This window comes from Hyperolius riggenbachi, chromosome 2, assembly GCF_040937935.1.
Source record: "Hyperolius riggenbachi isolate aHypRig1 chromosome 2, aHypRig1.pri, whole genome shotgun sequence".
Lineage (NCBI taxonomy): Eukaryota > Metazoa > Chordata > Amphibia > Anura > Hyperoliidae > Hyperolius > Hyperolius riggenbachi.
This window is the reverse complement of record NC_090647.1, coordinates 263,752,563-263,772,092: the sequence shown is the minus strand read 5'-3', so window position 1 is coordinate 263,772,092 and position 19,530 is coordinate 263,752,563. Positions and strand designations below refer to the sequence as shown.

Here is a 19,530-nt window from a genome sequence, read left to right as displayed (position 1 = left end):
TTTCTTGACAAAAATTAAGTCCTCTAAAAGGAAGGAAATGTATCGAGGTACGCATCACCCTACTTTATTTTTTAATTGTAACTAATTTTGTCTCCTTAATCCCAAAAAAGTATGGTGTTCATGCCCTTTAATTATTGTCTCTTTTGTGCCCACGTAGATGGTTAGTACAACGTACAATTTGCCAGTTGTTTCTAATTATCTCAGATTAGGATAATGTGCAGCTGTGAGACGGCTATACTTGGCTACACTTCTTGTGTCTAGGAGAGAAGAATGTACCATTTTTAAGAAAATACTCCCACAGATGAAAACATTCCATACATACATACATACCCAGTTCTTTGTTATCCTGTTAATTGACTACGCTACTGACAGGGATTTCGGGCCAAAATTGGTTGCACCGTCTGGATCTTGGTGGCACCGATTTCTATTCGCTTATAATCGAATGGACGATCGGCCGTCAAGTCGCCTGATGTATGGCCAGCTTTATCCAACATCAGCTGATCCCCCCCCCCCCCGTAAGGGCAAGACTGTACTGTATATAAATATGTAGCCTGCTAAGAAATGTTGTCATCTTGACTTGAGATGTCATTAAACAGAACTGTGCTATGTTTTTGCCTGTTGTACAATAGGGACAGTTGATTTAATCTGTGTTCCAAGTTGTTGTAAGAACTCAGTTAAACTGGATGGTTATGTTGTTCCGTTGCTATAAAGGCTTTTTCTGATGCCTGCTTAACTGGTTTAACCTGAATTCCTCTCCCAGAGTAAGTAGCTATGGGACATTAGCAGCGATCATCTGACAGTGTCTGTGAAATCAGATCATGTTTAACTGTTAATGGTTTATAGAAAATGAAAGGCTTTGGGTTTCATCATGCTTAGATTATGGACAAGTTTTGTTGTTTTCCACAAGTATACATGTCATCAGAATGACACAACGTCCTAGTTTTCCTGCTTGTTTAAAATAAAGACCTGTTAAAGCCCTTGTTCAGGGGTGGTTATTTTATATGCAGTTAATAGAACCATATTACTTCTTGTGTATAAAAAGTCGTACGAGAGGAGTTAGTGGTCTGTCAGCTGTAGCTATGTTTCATTTCTGGCTCATATCCCAGTCTCTAGTAGGAATATGTATTCCTACTATGCATTCATGGCTTCAGACTGACCTGGGTGGAAAGAGTGAGCAGACAACTGGAAGTTGATATGGAGACTCTCTGGACTGGTGGTGCAAGTATTCTCCCTTTTTTTTTTTTTTTTTTTTTTTTCAAAATCTGCAGCATTTTTCACATTTTTTTTTCCTTAAAGGACAACTGTAACGAGAGGTATATGGTGGCTGCCATATTTATTTCCTTTTAAACCATGCCAGTTGCCTGGCAGCCCTGCTGGTCTATTTGGCTGCAGTAGTATCTGCATCTCACCAGAAACAAGCATGCAGGTAATCTTATCATACCTGACCATGATGTCAGAAACATGTGATCTGCTGCATATGCTTGTTCAGGGTCTAGGGCTGAAAGTATTAGAGGAAGAGGATCAGCAGGACTGCCAGGCAACTGGTATTGTTTAAAAGGAAATAAAATGGCAGCCTGCATATCCCTCTTGTTACAGTTGTCCTTTAATACTGTATATATAACCAAATATAAACACGTATGCGCAGTACGTAGCCATTCATCTTCGGGAGCACTGTGGGGAGACTCCTTCAGGCGGCTCATGTAAGTGGCGTAACTTCACCAGGTTACAGTGCTGGGATGAGGGGACAGGTAAGGCTTAATATGATCCATAGGCTTTCCCTCTCCAAAGGTGAGCATTTAACTTTTTTATTTTTTTTATTTTCTTACTGCAGATTTGCTTTAAATACAAATGAAAACTGTCTGATTTAAACTTTTAATTTGGATTGGACATTGAATGAGATTAAGGGCTCATTTCCAGAGATTGCCCACGAGTGTGTACATTTTTTCCAAGCATTTTGCCATTAAATTTTCTGTGTGCTTGTGAGTTCCATTCATTTGCTTTGAATGGATGCTAAAACGTAAATGGCCTTGAAATACAACATGCAACATGTTTGTGCATGAGCGAGAATCAGATCACAATAGTGGATACTATGTACCGGCTGTAACAATCGGTGTAGCAACACAGATGTCTGATTATGTGTGATCTGCAGAATCGCCAATAATACAGACACTATACCTGATTATATGGTGATCTGCAGAATCACGAATAATGCAAGTATAGCTAACAGGATAATGCAATAGTGTATAGTGCTTGGTGCAACAGTAACAGAGTAGAATAACTAGGCCTCACCAGAGGAGCTGGTGGGCACTATTTGAACACAGTATCGGATAGATAGCTAGAACCTCACCAGAGGAGCTGGTGGGAACTATTAGAACACAGTAACTGACTAGTTTGGCAGAACCTCACCAGAGGAGCTGGTGGGTACTATTAGAACACCTCACCAGTGGCAAGGGCCCACTGGTGAGTAGAGAGGTCAGACAGGCTGGGTTCGGGAACTGAGACAGATACAGTACAGAATCAGTAAGCAAGAGAGTAGTAAGTATTCAGGCAGTGTTTCAGCAACTAGATCAGATGGGCAGAGGTACAGAATCAATAAACAAGAGCAGAGTCAGAGATGCCCAGAGTCATGCACAGAGAATCAAATATACAGTAATCACAATAATCCTAGTCTTGTGTGAAATCCCTGGTTTCTTCCCAGATCAAAGCACACCAGATACTAGTCTAAGGTCTGAGCGCTAACACGTATGTATTCGCAACCGCAGACAGGTTGCGAGTGAGCAGAGAAGGCTTAAGAAGCAGAGGAGACCTCACAGCCGCGCCCACCAATAATCAACCAATCCAGAGCGGTGTGAGTCCCCTCTGACGTCAGCCGACCAACGGGTCAGCTGACACGCCTCCTCCCAGCATAAAGATCCTGTCTACGCGCGCGATACAGCAACCCTCTGTGTAAATGACAATTCCGTCCTCGGCGTGCTACACGCCGACGGAACGTAAAACACCCCTGAACAGGTACCCAAGGCGGCTGCAGAGACACCCGGCGTGCCCGCAGCCGCAGATGTTACACTGGCATTTACATTGTTGCACAATTATCCTTATGATTGTTAAAACTTGCGGATGCAAAGACGTATGGACGTATATTTTTCAGAAGCTAGAAGATTTTTACAAGGCTGTGGAGTCGGTACAAAAATCATCCGACTCCTCAGTTTATGGAACTACCGGCTGCAACTCCGACTCCTGATACCCAAAATTGCTCCGACTCCACAGCCCTGCATTTTTAATATTCTTCAAAATGTTTTGTTAGCTTTCCAAATACTTTCCTGTGATTTACCGTATATACCAGTGTATAAGCCAACTTGTGCAAGTTGGGTCCACTACAAACTGCACCTTTGCATCTTACCACCCACTGCACCTCAGCACTTACTGCAGTTTTGCACCTACTAATGCTCAGATACCACTGCATATTGGCAACCAATTCTTCTTTGTCTAAAAGGCGCTTGGGCGCTGATCAAGAGGGACAGAGGTCCCACAGTGGGCACCTATCTGTGCTGATTTGAGGGTGGTGTAGCCAAAAGAGTTGGGGCTTGATTCACTAAAGCTTGCTAACACAGTTAGCATGCCTAAAAGCTTTTCACGTGCAAACTAGGATGCTAAGTAGTTTGCATGGCAAAGCTGTTACTGATCGCGGCGTGCTATTTTAGTGTGCGTAAAAGTTTGTGCGTGCAAAGTGTTGCGCGCACTGCTTCGCGCGCAAAGTCAGCCGCTTCGCGTGCAAAGTATGCTGATCACACTATTTGGCACACAAAGTGGTTGATTTTGCATGCGAAGTGGTGCACGCAAAGCTTTATGTGCACAGCACTAAACTTTACACGCATATTAGTGTGTGCAAAGCCAGTTTGCATGTGCTCAGTGGCTTTTCACTGGCGTGCTATCACTTAGCACGCTTTAGTGAATCAAGCCCCTGGTTGGAAGGAGATAGAGCCTGATACTGCTATAATGGAAGTAGAGGGGGTAGGAGAAGACTGCGGAATACTGCTTTCTGGAAACTGGCTATTACATACTCAACTTAGCATTATTGGGGCTCCTTTTTTCAAATTTGAGCACCACCCCCGTGAGGATCACATGCATGGCCCTGATCCTCAGACCCCTTGTGAGACCATATGCTGTTGCGGATGACCCTGGGTTCCTCCTAATGCAAGATAATGCTAGACCTCATGTGGCTGGAGTGTGTCAGCAGTTCCTGCAAGACAAAGGCATTGATGCTATGGACTGGCCCACCCGTTCCCCAGACCTGAATCCAATGGAACACATCTGGGACATCATGTCTCGCTCCATCCACCAACGTGGCATTGCACCACAGACTGTCCAGGAGTTGGTGGATAATTTAGTCCAGGTCTGGGAGGAAATCCTTCAGGAGATCTTCTGCCACCTCATCAGGCGCATGCCCAGGCATTGCAGGGAGGTCTTACAGGCACGTGGAGGCCACACACACTACCGAGCATAATTTTGACTTGTTTTAAGGACATTACATCAAAGTGGATCAGCCTGTAGTGTTTTTGTTTCCACCTTAATTTTGAGTGCAACTCCAAATCCAGACCTCTATGGAATGACAAATTTGATTTCCATTGATCATTTTTGCGTGATTTTATTGACATCGCATTCATCTATGAAGAATGAAGTATTTAAGAATATTTCGTTCAGATCTAAATCTGAGGAAAATGTTCTACTGTTAATGGACACCTTTAGAACAGTTTTGCGCAATGGAGAGCACGGATAAATGGGCATGATGATGGATCTTATGTGCAGTGTTCCCCAACCCTGTCCTCAAGGCCCACCAACAGTGCATCTTTTGTGGAAATCCAGAGGTAGTTGTGGTTTCCTGCAAAACATGCAGGGCTTGATTCATTAAAGCGTGCTAACTCAGTTAGCACGCCCAAAAGCTTTGCACGTGCAAGCTAGGGTGCTAAGTAGTCTGCACGGGCAAAGCTGTTACTGATCACTCGCTATTTAGTGCACGCGAAATGTCGCACCTTCTGCATGCAAAGTATTCTTATCAGGCTATTTTGCATGTGGACAATGGAACATTTCGCACGCAGTGCTTAAACTTTGCGCACGCAAACTTGCGCGCATATTAGCGCGTGCAAAGGCACTTTTCACTGGCGTGCTAACACTTCGCATGCTTTAGTGAATCAAGCCCATACTATTGGTGGGCCTTGAGGACAGGGTTGGGAAACTCTGATTTTTAGGATCCGTTCAGCCATGTTTTGAACGTATTTGATATCTCTGTTGCAATAGTGTAAAGCAAAGTCCCATCCTGCATGACTTTTCCAGATAAAGCACGGAAAGACTCCTATTAGACCTACCGGTAATGGAGTTTCTGATTGTCATCTGGGACAACCTGAGATCCGGTCCCGGCCAGGATCTGTGGAAACACAAATCCAAAAAGATTAAAAGCCCACCCTCCATCCTCAGTGCGTCTGAAAGTATCTAAGACTAGAAACACCAAGATGAAGGAAAAACATTAAACACCTAAAGGTGAATGTACTAGATCCCAGTGATCTCAACTGAAAAAAAGAAAGGTGCGCAGTCGAGATAGGGAAAGGGTTATAGTCGTTGTCCCGGATGACAATCAGAAACTCCATTACCGGTAGGTCTAATAGGAGTCTTTCTCTAATTGTCATCCGGGACAACCTGAGAGATAAACAAGAAAGTCTTTATAACAAAAAAAGACTAACCTAGGGAGGGACCACCGCCTGAAGCACCTTTCTGCCAAACGACTGATCTTGCTGAGACAGTACATCCACTCTGTAGTGCTTGATAAAAGTTGATGCACTTGCCCATGTTGCCGCTTGACAAATTTGTTGAATGGTGGCTCCTGCTCTTTCAGACCAGGATGTTGACAGAGAACTGGTTGAATGAGCCTTAACCACTTTAACCCCGGCGGTACGAATTTCTCCGTCCCTTTTTTTCCCCCCTAAAAAACCAGGGACGGAGAAATCCGTACCTTCCGCGCTCCCGCCGCTCGTGCGCGCGCTCCCGCCGCTCGTGCGCGCGCACCCGCCGCTCGTGCACGCCGCCGCCCGCTCGCCCGGAGATCAATGAACGGGAAAATCCATTCCCGTTCGTTGATCTAAGCCCCCGCAATGATCGGCTGCTTCCTTTAGAAACAGCGCGATCATTGTGAGTCTCCCAGCCTCCTACTGCTTCCTGTAAGCGTCCTTCCGGATGCTTACAGGTCGCATGAATACCAACTCACTGTGGCCATCTTGTGGCCAAATAGTAAACTACACCTTAAAGAATTTTACACAGTCAAATACATTTTTTTACACAATAAATTAACTCATTACCTCCCACACTTCCCAATTATTTTTTGTTGTAATTAAAAAAAAAAAAAATACAATAAAAAAACAAACATAAATAGTTACCTTAGGGACTGAACTTTTTAAATATTTATGTCAAGAGGATATAACACTGTTACTTTATAAACTACGGGCTTGTAATTAGGGATGGACGCAAAACTGTAAAAAATGCACCTTTATTTCCAAATAAAATATTGGCGCCAAACATTGTGATAGGGACATAATTTAAACGGTTTTATAACCGGGACAAATGGGCATATACATTTCATGGGTTTTAATTACAGTAGCATGCATTATTTAAAAACTATAATGGCCGAAAACTGAAAAATATTGTTTTCCCACATTTTTTCCTATTTTCCCATTAAAACACATTTAGAATAAAATAATTCTTGGCATAATGTCCCACCTAAAGAAAGCCTAATTGGTGGCGAAAAAAACAAGATATAGTTAATTTCATTGCGATAAGTAATAATAAAGTTATAGACGGATAAATGGACGGAGCGCTGAAAGGTGAAAATTGCTCTGGTGTTCAAGGGGTAAAACCCCTCAGGGGTGAAGTGGTTAATATTAGGTGGTAAGGGACAATTACTACCTTCATATGCTATAGATATGGTCTGTCTAATCCATCTGGCAATGGTTTGTCTGGATGCCTGCTGCCCCCTATTTTTACCCGAAAATAAGACAAATGGGCTACTTGACTTCCTAAATTCTCTTGATCTCGAGAGATATACTAGCAAAGATCTTTTTACGTCCAAACAGTGGAATTCTTCCTCTTTACGTCCAGAAGGGTTGACACAGAAAGAAGGAAGAATAATTTCCTGAGACCTATGAAACTCAGAAACTATCTTAGGAAGATATGCTGGATCCATTCTGAGCCTGACACTATCAGGGCAAATGATTAGAAAAGGATCTTTGATGGATAATGCATGTAAATCACTTAAACGTCTAGCCGACGTAATTGCGATCAGAAAAGCTAATTTCAAGGTAAGAAATTTCATCTCAATCTCCTCAATGGGTGCAAAGGGAGCCTTTGTTAGACCTTTGAGGACCAAGGACAAATCCCACTGCGGAAATACTTTCTGCTTTACTGGTGTAGACCTCTGTAATGCTTTGAAGAAATTTTTTACCAACTCCTCCTGCGCTAGATGCCTATCCAATAGTATAGAAAGCGCTGAACATTGAACCTTAAGGGTACTGAGTGCCAACCTCCTGTCTGACCCCTCCTGAAGGAACTCTAAAACTAAACTAGTCAGATTCTGATCCCTAGCTCTAGTTCCACACCAGGCCAGATAAACTTTCCAAACCTTTCGGTATATCTTCTGAGTTACCAGCTTTCTACACTTCATTACAGTGTCAATTACCTTCTCAGAAAGACCTTTATTCCTCAAAATTACCCTTTCAGGATCCAGGCGGCCAGTTTGAATAACTGGGGTGGATAAGAGGGCCCTGGATTAGCAGATCTGGACGAGCGGGCAGAAGAAAAGGTGGACCTACTGACCACCTCAGCAGGGTCGCATACCATGGTCTTTTTGGCCATAGTGGAGCTATCAGGATCATGTTCCCTCCCTCTCTTTGAAACTTCCCCAACACCTGTGGCAGAAGCACTGTTGGTGGAATTGCATAGGAAAGATTGAAGTCCCAAGGGAAGCTGAGGGCGTCCAACCCCAGTGACCTCTGGCACTTGTGCAGGGAGAAAAATTTTCACCTTTGCGTTCCTTGGAGATGCAAAGAGATCTACATCTGGGATACCGAACCTGTCTGTCACCATCTGAAAAACCTCCGGATGAAGTTCCCATTCTGATTGATTCACCTGATGATGACTTAACAAAATCCGCCTCCACATTGAGTCCCCCTTATGTGGATTGCAGACAATGATAGAACCCGAGGCTCTATCCAGTCCAGAGTCTCTGAGCATAGGCGCATGAGATCGATTGATCTCGTGCCTCCCTGTTTCGAAAGATAAGCCACCGTCGTGATGTTGTCGGAAAAAACGAACACGTGCCTGTAACGATCGGTGTCAGCTCTCAGAGAAAATCCGATTATTGGTGATCTGCAGTATCACCAAGAATACAGATCTATACCTGATTATGGATGATCTGCAGAATCACCAATAATACAGATATAGTGCTAACCTCTGGACACCTCTAATAAAGTAAATAGTGAGTGTTTGGTGTAACAGTATGACTGAGTAGCCCACCTGAAGAGCAGGTGGCCCTAGGCAGTACAGGAAGTACTGTTATAGAGAGTACAGAAACCTTCCAGCAGCCTGAGACTCTCTCCAAGGGGTGGCGTCAGGCTGAAGGTAGGAAGGACCAGAGAGTGAGTGACACCTGGAGGTGGATGTCACTGACAGATCTGGAGACTATCTCTTAAGTGGAGAGAGATGGCTCTTGAGGTCGGGCAAGCCAGGTCGGCAACACACGGACAAAGTACAAAAGACAGAAGGCTGATTCGGTATCCGAGGCAGGCAGGGTTTAGCAACAGTATATCAGATATGCGTGGTACCGAATCAGAAAGCAGAGGGATAGTCAGGAAAGCAACAGGTCATAACAAATATCAAACCATTCCTAGTCTTGGGTGTGAGGTCCGTGGTCTCTACACCCTGGAACTAGTCTGATGTATAACAGAATAATAACACAAGTTCCCTAGTCTTGCGTGTGAGGTCCGTGGTCTCTACACCCTGGAACTAGTCTGATGTATAACAGAATAATAACACAAGTTCCCTAGTCTTGGGTGTGAGGTCCGTGGTCTCTACACCCTGGAACTAGTCTGAAGTATAACAGAATAATAACACAAGTAATCTGGCTCAGTGTGAATTCCCAGGTCCTCCTGGTTCAAACACACTGTAGGATCTGACTAAGGTCTGAGTGCTTCCACATAGTGATCGCAACAGCAGACAATTTGAGAGTGGCCAGCAGTAACCATATATAGAGCAATACTCTCTGGCGCCGCCCTAAAGTGATCAACCAATGGTTACCAGCTCTGAGGTCAGCTGACCAACCTGGTCAGCTGATTTCCAAGCCCCCCCCCCCCCCCCCCCCCTTGGCCATCATTAAAGTTCTACCTTTCAGCGCGCGCGTGTATTCCTAAACTTATGTGAACTAACAGGCTCAGCCACCCCAGCTGCACGCTGCTGCGTGCAAACCGCCGCGCTGGACGCGGAGCCTGCCACTTCGCTATCAATACCTGCGACGGCTTTTCCGCGTTCTGCCATGTCACTAGATGCACGCTTCCGCGTGCAGACCGCCGCGTTGGACGCGGAATCAGCCGCCTTGCTGCTAGTACACGCGGCGGCTTTTCTGCGTTTTCTCACAGTGCCTTCCTTCTATCAGGGATTGAAAAGATAGAAGTGCTTCCCGCACTGCCAGTAGCTCTCTGAAGTTGGACGACTTCTTTGCAATTGCATGCGTCCAATGCCCCTGAGCATGATGGCCCAACATCGTTGCGCCCCATCCCCAAGAGCTTGCGCCTGTAAAGATTTTTTATTGGTTCCTCCTGCCTCCAAAGACGTCCTCTGGTTAGATTCTGAGAGTCCAACCACCAGACCAGACTGGACCTCACCTCCTCTGGGATAGATATCTGTTAGTCCAGGGATTGTTTGGACTTGTCCCAATTCGCCAAAAGCAGAGACTGGAGATCTCTGCCGTGGTGTTGGGCCCAGGTGACCGCCGGAATGGATGCTGAGAATAGCCCTAGTACTCGCATGATCTGGCGGAGGGAACCCCTCTCCTGGCTGCACAGCAAATTTACTTCCCTTAAAATGTTTGCAATTTTTTTGGATGGTAAGTAAATTTTTCTCTCTATTGAATTTATCCTGTACACCAAAAATATAATCTCCTGTACTGGATCTAGGGCTGATTTCTCGTAATTTATTATCCATCCAACCTGGGATAAAAGAGTGATCACCGTATCTCTGTGAGATCTGGTCAGAGCCTCTGTTTCTGCAAAAATGAGGAGATCGTCCAGGTACGGGACGATCGCTATTCCCTGCAACCTCAATCTTCATGACCTCTGCTAACACCTTAGTAAAGATTCGGGGTGCCGAAGCTATCCCGAAGGGCAGGGCTTGAAATTGGAAATGTCGAATTTGGCAATGAGACTTGATCACGAACCTTAAAAACTTTTGATGGCCAGAAAAAATGGGAATGGGCAGATAGGCGTCGCGAAGGTCTATCGACACAAAATATTCCTTGCCCTGTAATAGAGCTCTCACTGAATGAATGCTTTCCATCCTGAACTTTTTGTATGTCAGGAATGGATTGAGAGAACTCTCCATTTGCTTTTTTCACTAGGAAAACATGGGAATAGTAACCCTGGAATACTTCTTCCTGGGGTACTGGTATTATAACTTTCTTTTCTAAAAGTTTCTGAATCTCTATCTCCAGACCTCTGGCTTTCTCTGGGTCCTTCGGAATTGGATTCACAAATTTCCTTTTGCGGAGGGGGGCTTGAAAAAGTCGATAACCCATTTTTATAATCTGAAAAACAAAAGGATCGGGATCTAACTTCTCCCATTCTGTCCGAAAATAAATTAGCCTCCCCCCTACTGGTAAACCGTAATTTACTAGGCTTGGGGGGCTCAGTCTTTCCGAGAGTGAACCCCCCTTTACCCTTCCCTCTGGGAAAGGACCACTTCCTCTGCACATTCCTATTTTTTGGATGATTGGTGTCCTGTTTCTTGGAGACAAAGGGTCTTTTCCCCCTAAAACTTTTCTTTTTGTTTGGGAATTGTTTCCCTTTTTCTGCCGAACGGGATAACAGTTCCTCTAGACCAGACCCAAACAAGAGATTACCCTCAAAAGGGATAGAACATAATCTGTTCTTTGAGGTCTGGTCCCCTTCCCAGGTCTTCAGCCACACTGCCCTCCTAGCCGAGTTAACGAGAGCCGTAGTACGCGCAGAAACACAAATCAGTTCCGTAACTGCATCCGCTAAAAAAGCGACGGCTTTAAGAACCACCGGCAAGGAAGCCGCATAATCCTTAATCGGAGCGCCCTTAGAAATCTGATCGATAAGATTATCCATCCAAATTCTAAGATTTCGGGAAATGCAGGTGGCTGACATACCAGGAATGAAACCAAAGGCAGCCGATTCCCAAGCTTTCTTGAGAAGGGCATCAATTTTCTTATCCATAACATCTTTGAGGACACCTGCGTCCTCAAAGGATAGATCCAAGTCTTTCGAATATTGAGACAGGGATGCGTCTAATTTAGGACATTTAGTCCATTTGTCAATTTCTGACTGAGAAAAGGGATATGTCCTCTTTGTTGTTTTGGGAATAAACAGCGGCCTCTCAGGATTTTGCCACTGGGAAGTAATAATATCCTGCAAAGTTTTATGGATAGGGAACACTCTGCCCGAAGACTGACCCAATCCAAGATACACTTGATCCTGAGGAGTAATTTCCGGAACAGATTCCTTGATCTGTTCCGTGCTGTACACAGCCTTAAAGAGAATCTGTATTGTTAAAATCGCTCAAAAGTAAACATACCAGTGCGTTAGGGGACATCTCCTATTACCCTCTGTCACAATTTCGCCGCTCCTCGCCGCATTAAAAGTGGTTAAAAACAGTTTTAAAAAGTTTGTTTGTAAACAAACAAAATGGCCACCAAAACAGGAAGTAGGTTGATGTACAGTATGTCCACACATAGAAAATACATCCATACACAAGCAGGCTGTATACAGCCTTCCTTTTGAATCTCAAGAGATCATTTGTGTGTTTCTTTCCCCCTGTTCTCGTGCACTGAAGTTTCAGGCTGCTCTTTTCTTCCTGCAAACAGCTTTGCCCTTGTTTGTAATTCCTCAGTATGTGAAAGCCCAGCCAGCTCAGAGGACGATTTATCCAGCTTGTAAAAGATAAGAGAGAAGAGAGAAGCTGCTCTAATCTAAATAACACACAGGCAGTGTGCATAAAGGGGAGTTCATAGCAGAACCACAACACTGAAGAACTTGGCAGCCTTCCAGACACAGGCTGACAAGTCTGACAGGGGAAAGATACATTGATTTATTACAGAGACTGTGATAGTACAAAGTGCTGTAGTAAGCCAGAAGACATTAGACTAGCTTTTGGAACTTGTAGGATGATAAAAAACAGGATGCAATTTTTGTTACGGAGTCTCTTTAAGGAGGATCTGGGAGCAGAGCCCGCCGCCTCCGATTCACGCTGCTGCTGAGGCTGCTCTCCCCTCTGAGACTGCGACATCCTCACTGCTGTGCCGCTTGCAGATCTGATCGGAGACGCCAGGAGCACGCTGTTTCACTTCCTGGCTCTCCAAAGTTCCTCCTCCACGCCCTTCTGACGTCAGACGCTCACGCGACGTCTGACCTCACTTCCGGCGTTAATCAGCTGCTCGGATGCGCCTTGCAGAGCCGGCGTCTGATGGAGGAGGCGCGGTGTAACGGCTATACACCACACAGAAGCCGAACACCGCTCAAGAAAAATGGAGGGCTGCAGTCCGCGTTGCCTCCTGCTATCCGCCCAAACTGCCTGTGCCTCCTGTATACATCAAACTCACCCTCTGGTGAGTACAACAAAAAAACAAACGAGAGCTTTGCTTCTTAGGTGTTTTTCCGTGGCGGAAACACAGATGAACTGAGGATGGAGGGTGGGCGGGGGCTTTTAATCTTCTTGGATTTGTGTTTCCACAGATCCTGGGCGGGACCGGATCTCAGGTTGTCCCGGATGACAATTAGAGAAAATGGATTTATCCGCTATGGTCTCTTTTGCTGTATGATAGATGATGGATATCGGATTGGAAGGAGACAACAGTGGATTGTACACTAGATCCGTTGTTGCTGTCCATGTTGCCAGTGTGACCCCAGCCTTGTGACTAGTTCACAGTGCTTAGTTGCATTGCAGAATAATTTTGCTTGTCAACTGCTGCCTATTCAATTCTATGGGGCTGTTCAGTACTGCGTTGTAACTGATCACATTATTCTAACTCTCTTGCATGCAGGCTTTATATGAAAGTCTGTGTCCAGTCTCCATTGTCATTCACACTCATGTGTGCGTTATGCTTATGCAACTGACCACTGTGAACTTGGCTTTTGTGTTGGCTGTGTTTTTAGTTCAACAAAGAACGTGCAGGTGAGTTTAAAGTGAACCTAAACTGAGGATATGGATTTTTCCTTTTAAAATGCCAGTTGCCTGACTTTCCTGCTGATCCTGTGTCTCTAATCCTTTAATCACAGCCCCTCAACAAGCATGCAGATCAGGTGCTCTGACTGAAGTCAGACTGGATTAGCTGCCTACTTGTTTCAGGTGTGTGATTCAATTACTAATGCAGCCAAAGAGATCAGCAGGATGCCAGACAACTGGTATTGTTTAACCTCCTTGCCGGTTATCCTGAGCTCAGCTCGGGGTAACCTGCGTAGGAGGATTTCTCAGGCCCCGCTGGGCCGATTTTAAATTTTTTTTCCCTACACGCAGCTAGCACTTTGCTAGCTGCGTGTGGTACGCGATCACCGCCGCCACCCGCCGATTCGCCGCTACCTGCCGCGCCCCCCCCCCCGACCCCTGCGCAGCCTGGCCAATCAGTGCCAGGCAGTGCTGAGGGGTGTATCGGGATTCCCTCTGACGTCCCGGCCATGGCAACCGGGGAAGCCCAGCAGGAAATCCGGTTCTGTACGGGATTTCCTGCTCACTCTGATCGCCGGAGGCGATCGGAGTGGGTGGGGGATACCGCTGCTCAGCGGCTATCATGTAGCGAGCCCTGGGCTCGCTACATGATATAAAAAAAAAAATTAAAAGTGCTCTGCTGCCCCCTTGCCACGGGAATTGGACCGGCAAGGGGGTTAAAAGGAAACATCCATATCGCTCTGTTTAGGTTTCCTTTAAAGAAACACTTTTGTGGAAAATTGTAAAATTTAAAATACTTGTACATACATACATACATACATACATACATACATACATACATACATACATACATACATACATACATACATACATACATACATGTAATATGCACTATAAATTACTTTTTCTCTATGTTGCTGTCACTTACAGTAGGTTGCAACATTTTATGTATTTTAAACTTTTTCACGCTAGTGGTCCTTCAGTGTTGGTGCAATATAGACCACATGAATCAGAAGAGATGAATGATCCCTCTTGGGCTATAGAAACACTATGGGCTTGATTCACAAAGCAGTGATAACTGTTATCCTGCTGTGAAAAGTGCTTTGCGTGACATCTAGCGTGAAAACGATTATCGCGCACAAAAATGTGCGTTTGCGCAATAACGGGGAATTTTCACGCGTTAACGTTCTGCAATAAATTTGCGTTATCGCACAAACAAGAATTTTTGCGTGCGATAACCATTCTTCCTGCAAAGCACTTTTTTCACAGCCGTGGTAACAGTTATCACGGCTTTGTGAATCCAGCCCTATGAGTGTTTTTCTGACCATTAGCGCTTTCTGAGCGTTTTCTTCGACTGTTATTAAAATCTCAGCGATAATGAATTTTCAAAAAAAAAAAAAAATGTGACTGCAGCAATTTTACCACAATTTCAATGCAAGCCAATGGGAGTGTTTTTAAAAACCTACGTTTGAAAAAGCTTGGGACAGTCAAGCGAAACATGTCACGTGACGGGCTGCTGACATCTGCACGCTGACCAGCGCCATACACAAAGCGCACCAGCGTGTAATACTGCAGCAAGCCGTCCTCTTTAGCTGTCCATGGACTATATGGGAGACGGAGCGGAGAGCAGCGCTTTGGCGGTAACTGAGAGTGGGCACTTGTACACAGCCCTGCGGTGGTGAGAACCCGGACGGGCACGTTTGTGTGATCCCACTTTGTGTAACTCTGCCTGGCGAGCCCTATCCGGGTGATGGAGCATTGTTAACGCTGGCAATTGGGATGTGAAGTCACAGTATTATGCTATACAGCTGGAATGGTGATTTCTGGAGTTCCCATACGGCTATCACTGGAGGGAGTGTATCCATACTGTTTGAAGTGCAGTGGACTTGATCAGGATTTGAGTCTGCAAGCATAGCTCCGTGGCTTAGATGATATCCCCATATCCATTGAATATATTGGAGAGCATCCTAGTATGTGTTACAGAACTGTGGAGTGCAAATTGTACACTAGTGCATGTTTTGTGAAGTGCAAGCTAAGCACTGGTGATTTATACCATCCTAACCTAACTTGTTGATACAGGAGTTATCTTTGGAATCTAGGACATTATGGTTTAGAGTTCAGTTCTTACATATTTTGTTTACCAGATGAGCTACATTTAGGCAGGTGTATGAGAGCGAGTGGACAATGTCAGCTGACCTGTGTTATACACGGCCATGTATTTTTTTTAAGGGGGGGTTTTATGTGACTGCTTATGATACATTTTTCAATAAATTTTGATACTGTTTGAAGATACCTCCTGTAAGTTTTTTTTCTTGATGGGCAATATAGTGACAAGAGGTAGCTCCCCCAAATATTTGAGGTACACAGTCATTATTCAACGCCCCGACGCATCCCAATACTTTTTTTTTTTCCTCTACTGTTTTTAAAAATGCTCAGAAAGCACTGATCAGAAGCACTCAGAAAGCACTCATAGGGCTTGATTCACTAAACCCGTGATAACTGATAACGCGGTTGCGCTCGCGGTTTGCACGCGTAACATTTTTCGTGCGAAAATGCGGCAGTTTTCACGCGATAATTTGTGCTTGCGTGTGAAAAATGGTAGCGAGACTGTGATATCAGTTATGACGGTTTAGTGAATCAAGCCCACAGTGTGTCTACGGCCTTACTTTTATGGCTTCCATCATTGTGGTGAGGGTTCTGTCTAGTACTAATTGAAGCAGCAGGGAGACTCCTACAACTATTTCTGCCTACCCCTCCACAGGAACATGCCACTTCCCTTTGTGAGCATACTTATTACTGGCTGACAGCACAAAGTAGGATATACAATAATACACCATACAGAGGTGCTTTATGAAGACATGAATGCACTGGGAAAAGAGGCCTTGTCTAACAAAACATACATAAGTTACAGGTAACAATAGGGGAGAGAGCCTTGACCTTATAAGCTTGCAATCTAGATGTACAATGCAGAGATGGAATAATTATCACACTGATTTGAACTGTGAAAGACTATGACGAGTTGTAAATAAACTTAAATGTTGAGTCATTGTGACAGTATAAAATGTGTGGCTTCCCAGATAAGGTGGGGCAGTGAGACATTTACAAGCATAGGACGGACTTTCTGCAATTTTCCTCTGATTATTTTTAATAGATGACAATGTGTAGTGAGCTCATCACTTTGTTATTGTACTGGGGGATCTTTTCTAAAGATGGCAAAGTGAAAGCAAGCAGTATTCTCTTCAGCTGTTGCAGGATGACCAAGTGAGAAAGTCCCCGAGCAAGTCATGTGGTAGGAAAGTGAAAGCAAATAAAAAAAAAACATATACAGTAGATCAGGAAATCAAGACAGATTTTCTTTGGCTGAGCAGTACAGAAATCGGGAGCTCACAGGAAGCAAGGTCTACATATTTATGTTCGTTTTTTTTTTTTTATTTATTTATTTATTTATTTTTTGGCTCAATTTCTTTGCCCTTTTCCTTTTATTGCTTATAGTGCTTTATTTTGGTAACTGCAGGAACGGAGCTGAAGGGGTTGATGGCTAATAGGGGATTTGTTTTTTAATTTATTTTAGTGTATGTGAATGTGTTTAATTTTTAACCACTAGTTGTCTCTACACCTAATCCTGTGTACTGTAAACAGTCCACATGAAGTCTTGTATAAGTGTATTACTTTCACTTTGTGAATGACCAGGCATCTCGCTGATGCTGATGATGATTTGTTACTTTGATCGGCTTTGGGAACACATGTTCACATTTACAGATCGTGGCGGGTGCGCAGTGGTTGAAAATGTGAAAGTACTTGTTTATACAGCCCTGATCTGGAACTGGTTAAAGCTCCAAAGACATAACCTCAAAAGATGTTTAGGTGATGCCATCAATGACTAACTATGCATGATTTCCTTGCAAGCTGTCAAAACCTTTCAGTTTCTTTAGGCACCGGCCCACATACAACTAATGATAAAGCTGTAAAGCACATGCACCTTTTGGTTTGTATTTGCTACTTTTTGTGACTCTTTATTTCCTATTGGCAGGTGCTATTATGTGGGCTGCATGTTGTAACTGGCTGTGTGTAGATACTGGCCCCCCTGAAGAGATCCCACGGAGTGCTCCGGATCGCTCCTCTCAGACTGTCAGAACAACTCCTCCCTTTGCAGCTGAGGTTACCTGCAGAGCCTGTGGTACCAGACTCCAAAGCACTAGGAAGGTAAACCAACTATTGCATTTTGTTAATGTGTAATTTATATAGTGCTGACTTTGGCAGAACTTGACAAAGCATATACAATAAAACCCTCCATTATCCGGAACTCGAGCATCCGGAAGTCTCCACTAACCAGCATTTCTGAGGGGATAACGGGGGCAGAACTATAGAGGTTTTCTGTGCAGAAACAGCTAGTCCCCAACTTACGAACGACCCGCTAATACGAATGGCATGGATTCTGTTTCCATGGGAACAAGTAAAAAAAAATAAAAAAAATTTCAAATTGGACTTTGAATTTTTTTAAACCGATTTTTCTCAAAAACTACAAGAAAAAATGGCTTTTAAACTTGTATAAACAGGTACAGAGGGGGACACTGGAGGCACAGGGGGCACAGAGGAGGTACAAATGACAGAGATGGCTCAATGTTCCAACAGATTCAGGTTAAGAACGCACCTACAGTCCCTATATCGTTCGTTAACTGGGGACTACCTGTAGTCCAGACACCATCTGCTACACATCCTGCAGCTCCCAGTGGCTTTCCGACGGAAAAATATGAAAAAATGCCTCTTGCTCAGAAGAACTCACAATCTAATCCCTTCCACAGTTCTAGTCATACATCCCTATTGTAAATTAATAGTCAAAGGATGAAGGTTTGCACCACTTTGTAATGTAAAGCTTTTTAATGAATAATGTATAAAGCTGTTGAGATAAGATTACATATTTTGCTATATTACTAACTGAAATTGAATCTGTCACTGCAGACAAAAAAAAATTAAGGCCTCGTTCACATTACACACGTTGCCGTCCGTATTTCGGCAACGCGTGTAGGAGGCAGAAACGCATGACTTCAGAAGTGCATAGACTGCACTGTCTGATGTTCACATTACATGCGTTGCGGACCAGTGCTGTCCACGAACGCATGCTGCACGCATATTTTTGCCTAAATGCATGGCTGTCCCATTCACTACAGTGAATGGGAATCAGCCACGCAACGCATGCAAACTCAGTTCATATGCGTTGCGGTTCCGATCGCACGGCCATCTGTGTTGGTAATGTGAACGTGGCCTCAATGTAGTTTGTAAAACTGTTAGTACTTTTGTTTGCTTTGGTTTCATTGCATATAAGTAGGGCTTTACAGGGTAGTGATACAGGTGGTGCTCTGTATTTGTGCTTGGTATAGCAAGCTTGGAGACCAGTAATTCCTTAAGGTAGCCATACACCGGTCGATTTGCCATCAGATCGACCAACAGATAGATCCCTCTCTGATCGAATCTGGAAGTTCAGTGAAGCCAGCCGGACTCGGAGCCCAGCGCGGAGAAGAAGAGAGCGGGGACACGCGCCGGCGGAACAGGTAATGTATTGCAGCTAGTGTCGGTCGTTGAGCATTCGAACGCCGCTATTGACGCACTCACGACCCGCCGGTGATCGAGCAAAATCTTCCACACGGACTGATCGATGGGAAGTATTGATTTCGGAAGGAAATTGATCGTTCTGTCAGCGTTTGCGCAACGATTTCACAGCAGATTCGATCACAGTGATCGAATCTGCTGTATGTCGGCTGGAAAATAGTTAGGTGTATGGGCCCCTTAAGATGGAATCTGAAGACAAGAACCCCTCATGCTGTCTATGACTGTGCAAGGTAGCCAATACAGTGTTTCCACTTGTGTGCTTTAGGGATGTGGGAGGAAATTGGGGGCATACATAGGAACCGCCTACAAGCCTGAGATCATTCAAACTCCAAGTACTGTTAATATTATGTGCTGAGTTTTGAACCTAGCACTTTAGCACTGCAAGTAGAAAGTGCTAACCAGTCAGCCAGCATGCCCGCCATGCCTATATGCAGATAATGCCCACATGCATAGAATGTAAGTATGTCCAAACGTGGGACCAGAAATGTT

General features: G+C 44.4%; 1 protein-coding gene across 2 annotated transcripts in view; it reads left to right on the top strand.

Annotated features, from left to right (window-relative positions):
• Positions 1-19,530, top strand: part of RFFL (ring finger and FYVE like domain containing E3 ubiquitin protein ligase) — a 373,130-nt gene that overhangs the window by 295,580 nt on the left and 58,020 nt on the right. For both annotated transcript variants that reach the window (XM_068268602.1, XM_068268601.1), the window contains exon 2: positions 17,465-17,637. In XM_068268602.1, the coding sequence (XP_068124703.1) occupies positions 17,473-17,637 (165 nt within the window). In that variant the 5' untranslated portion in view covers positions 17,465-17,472. The remainder of the gene's footprint in view (positions 1-17,464; positions 17,638-19,530) is intronic.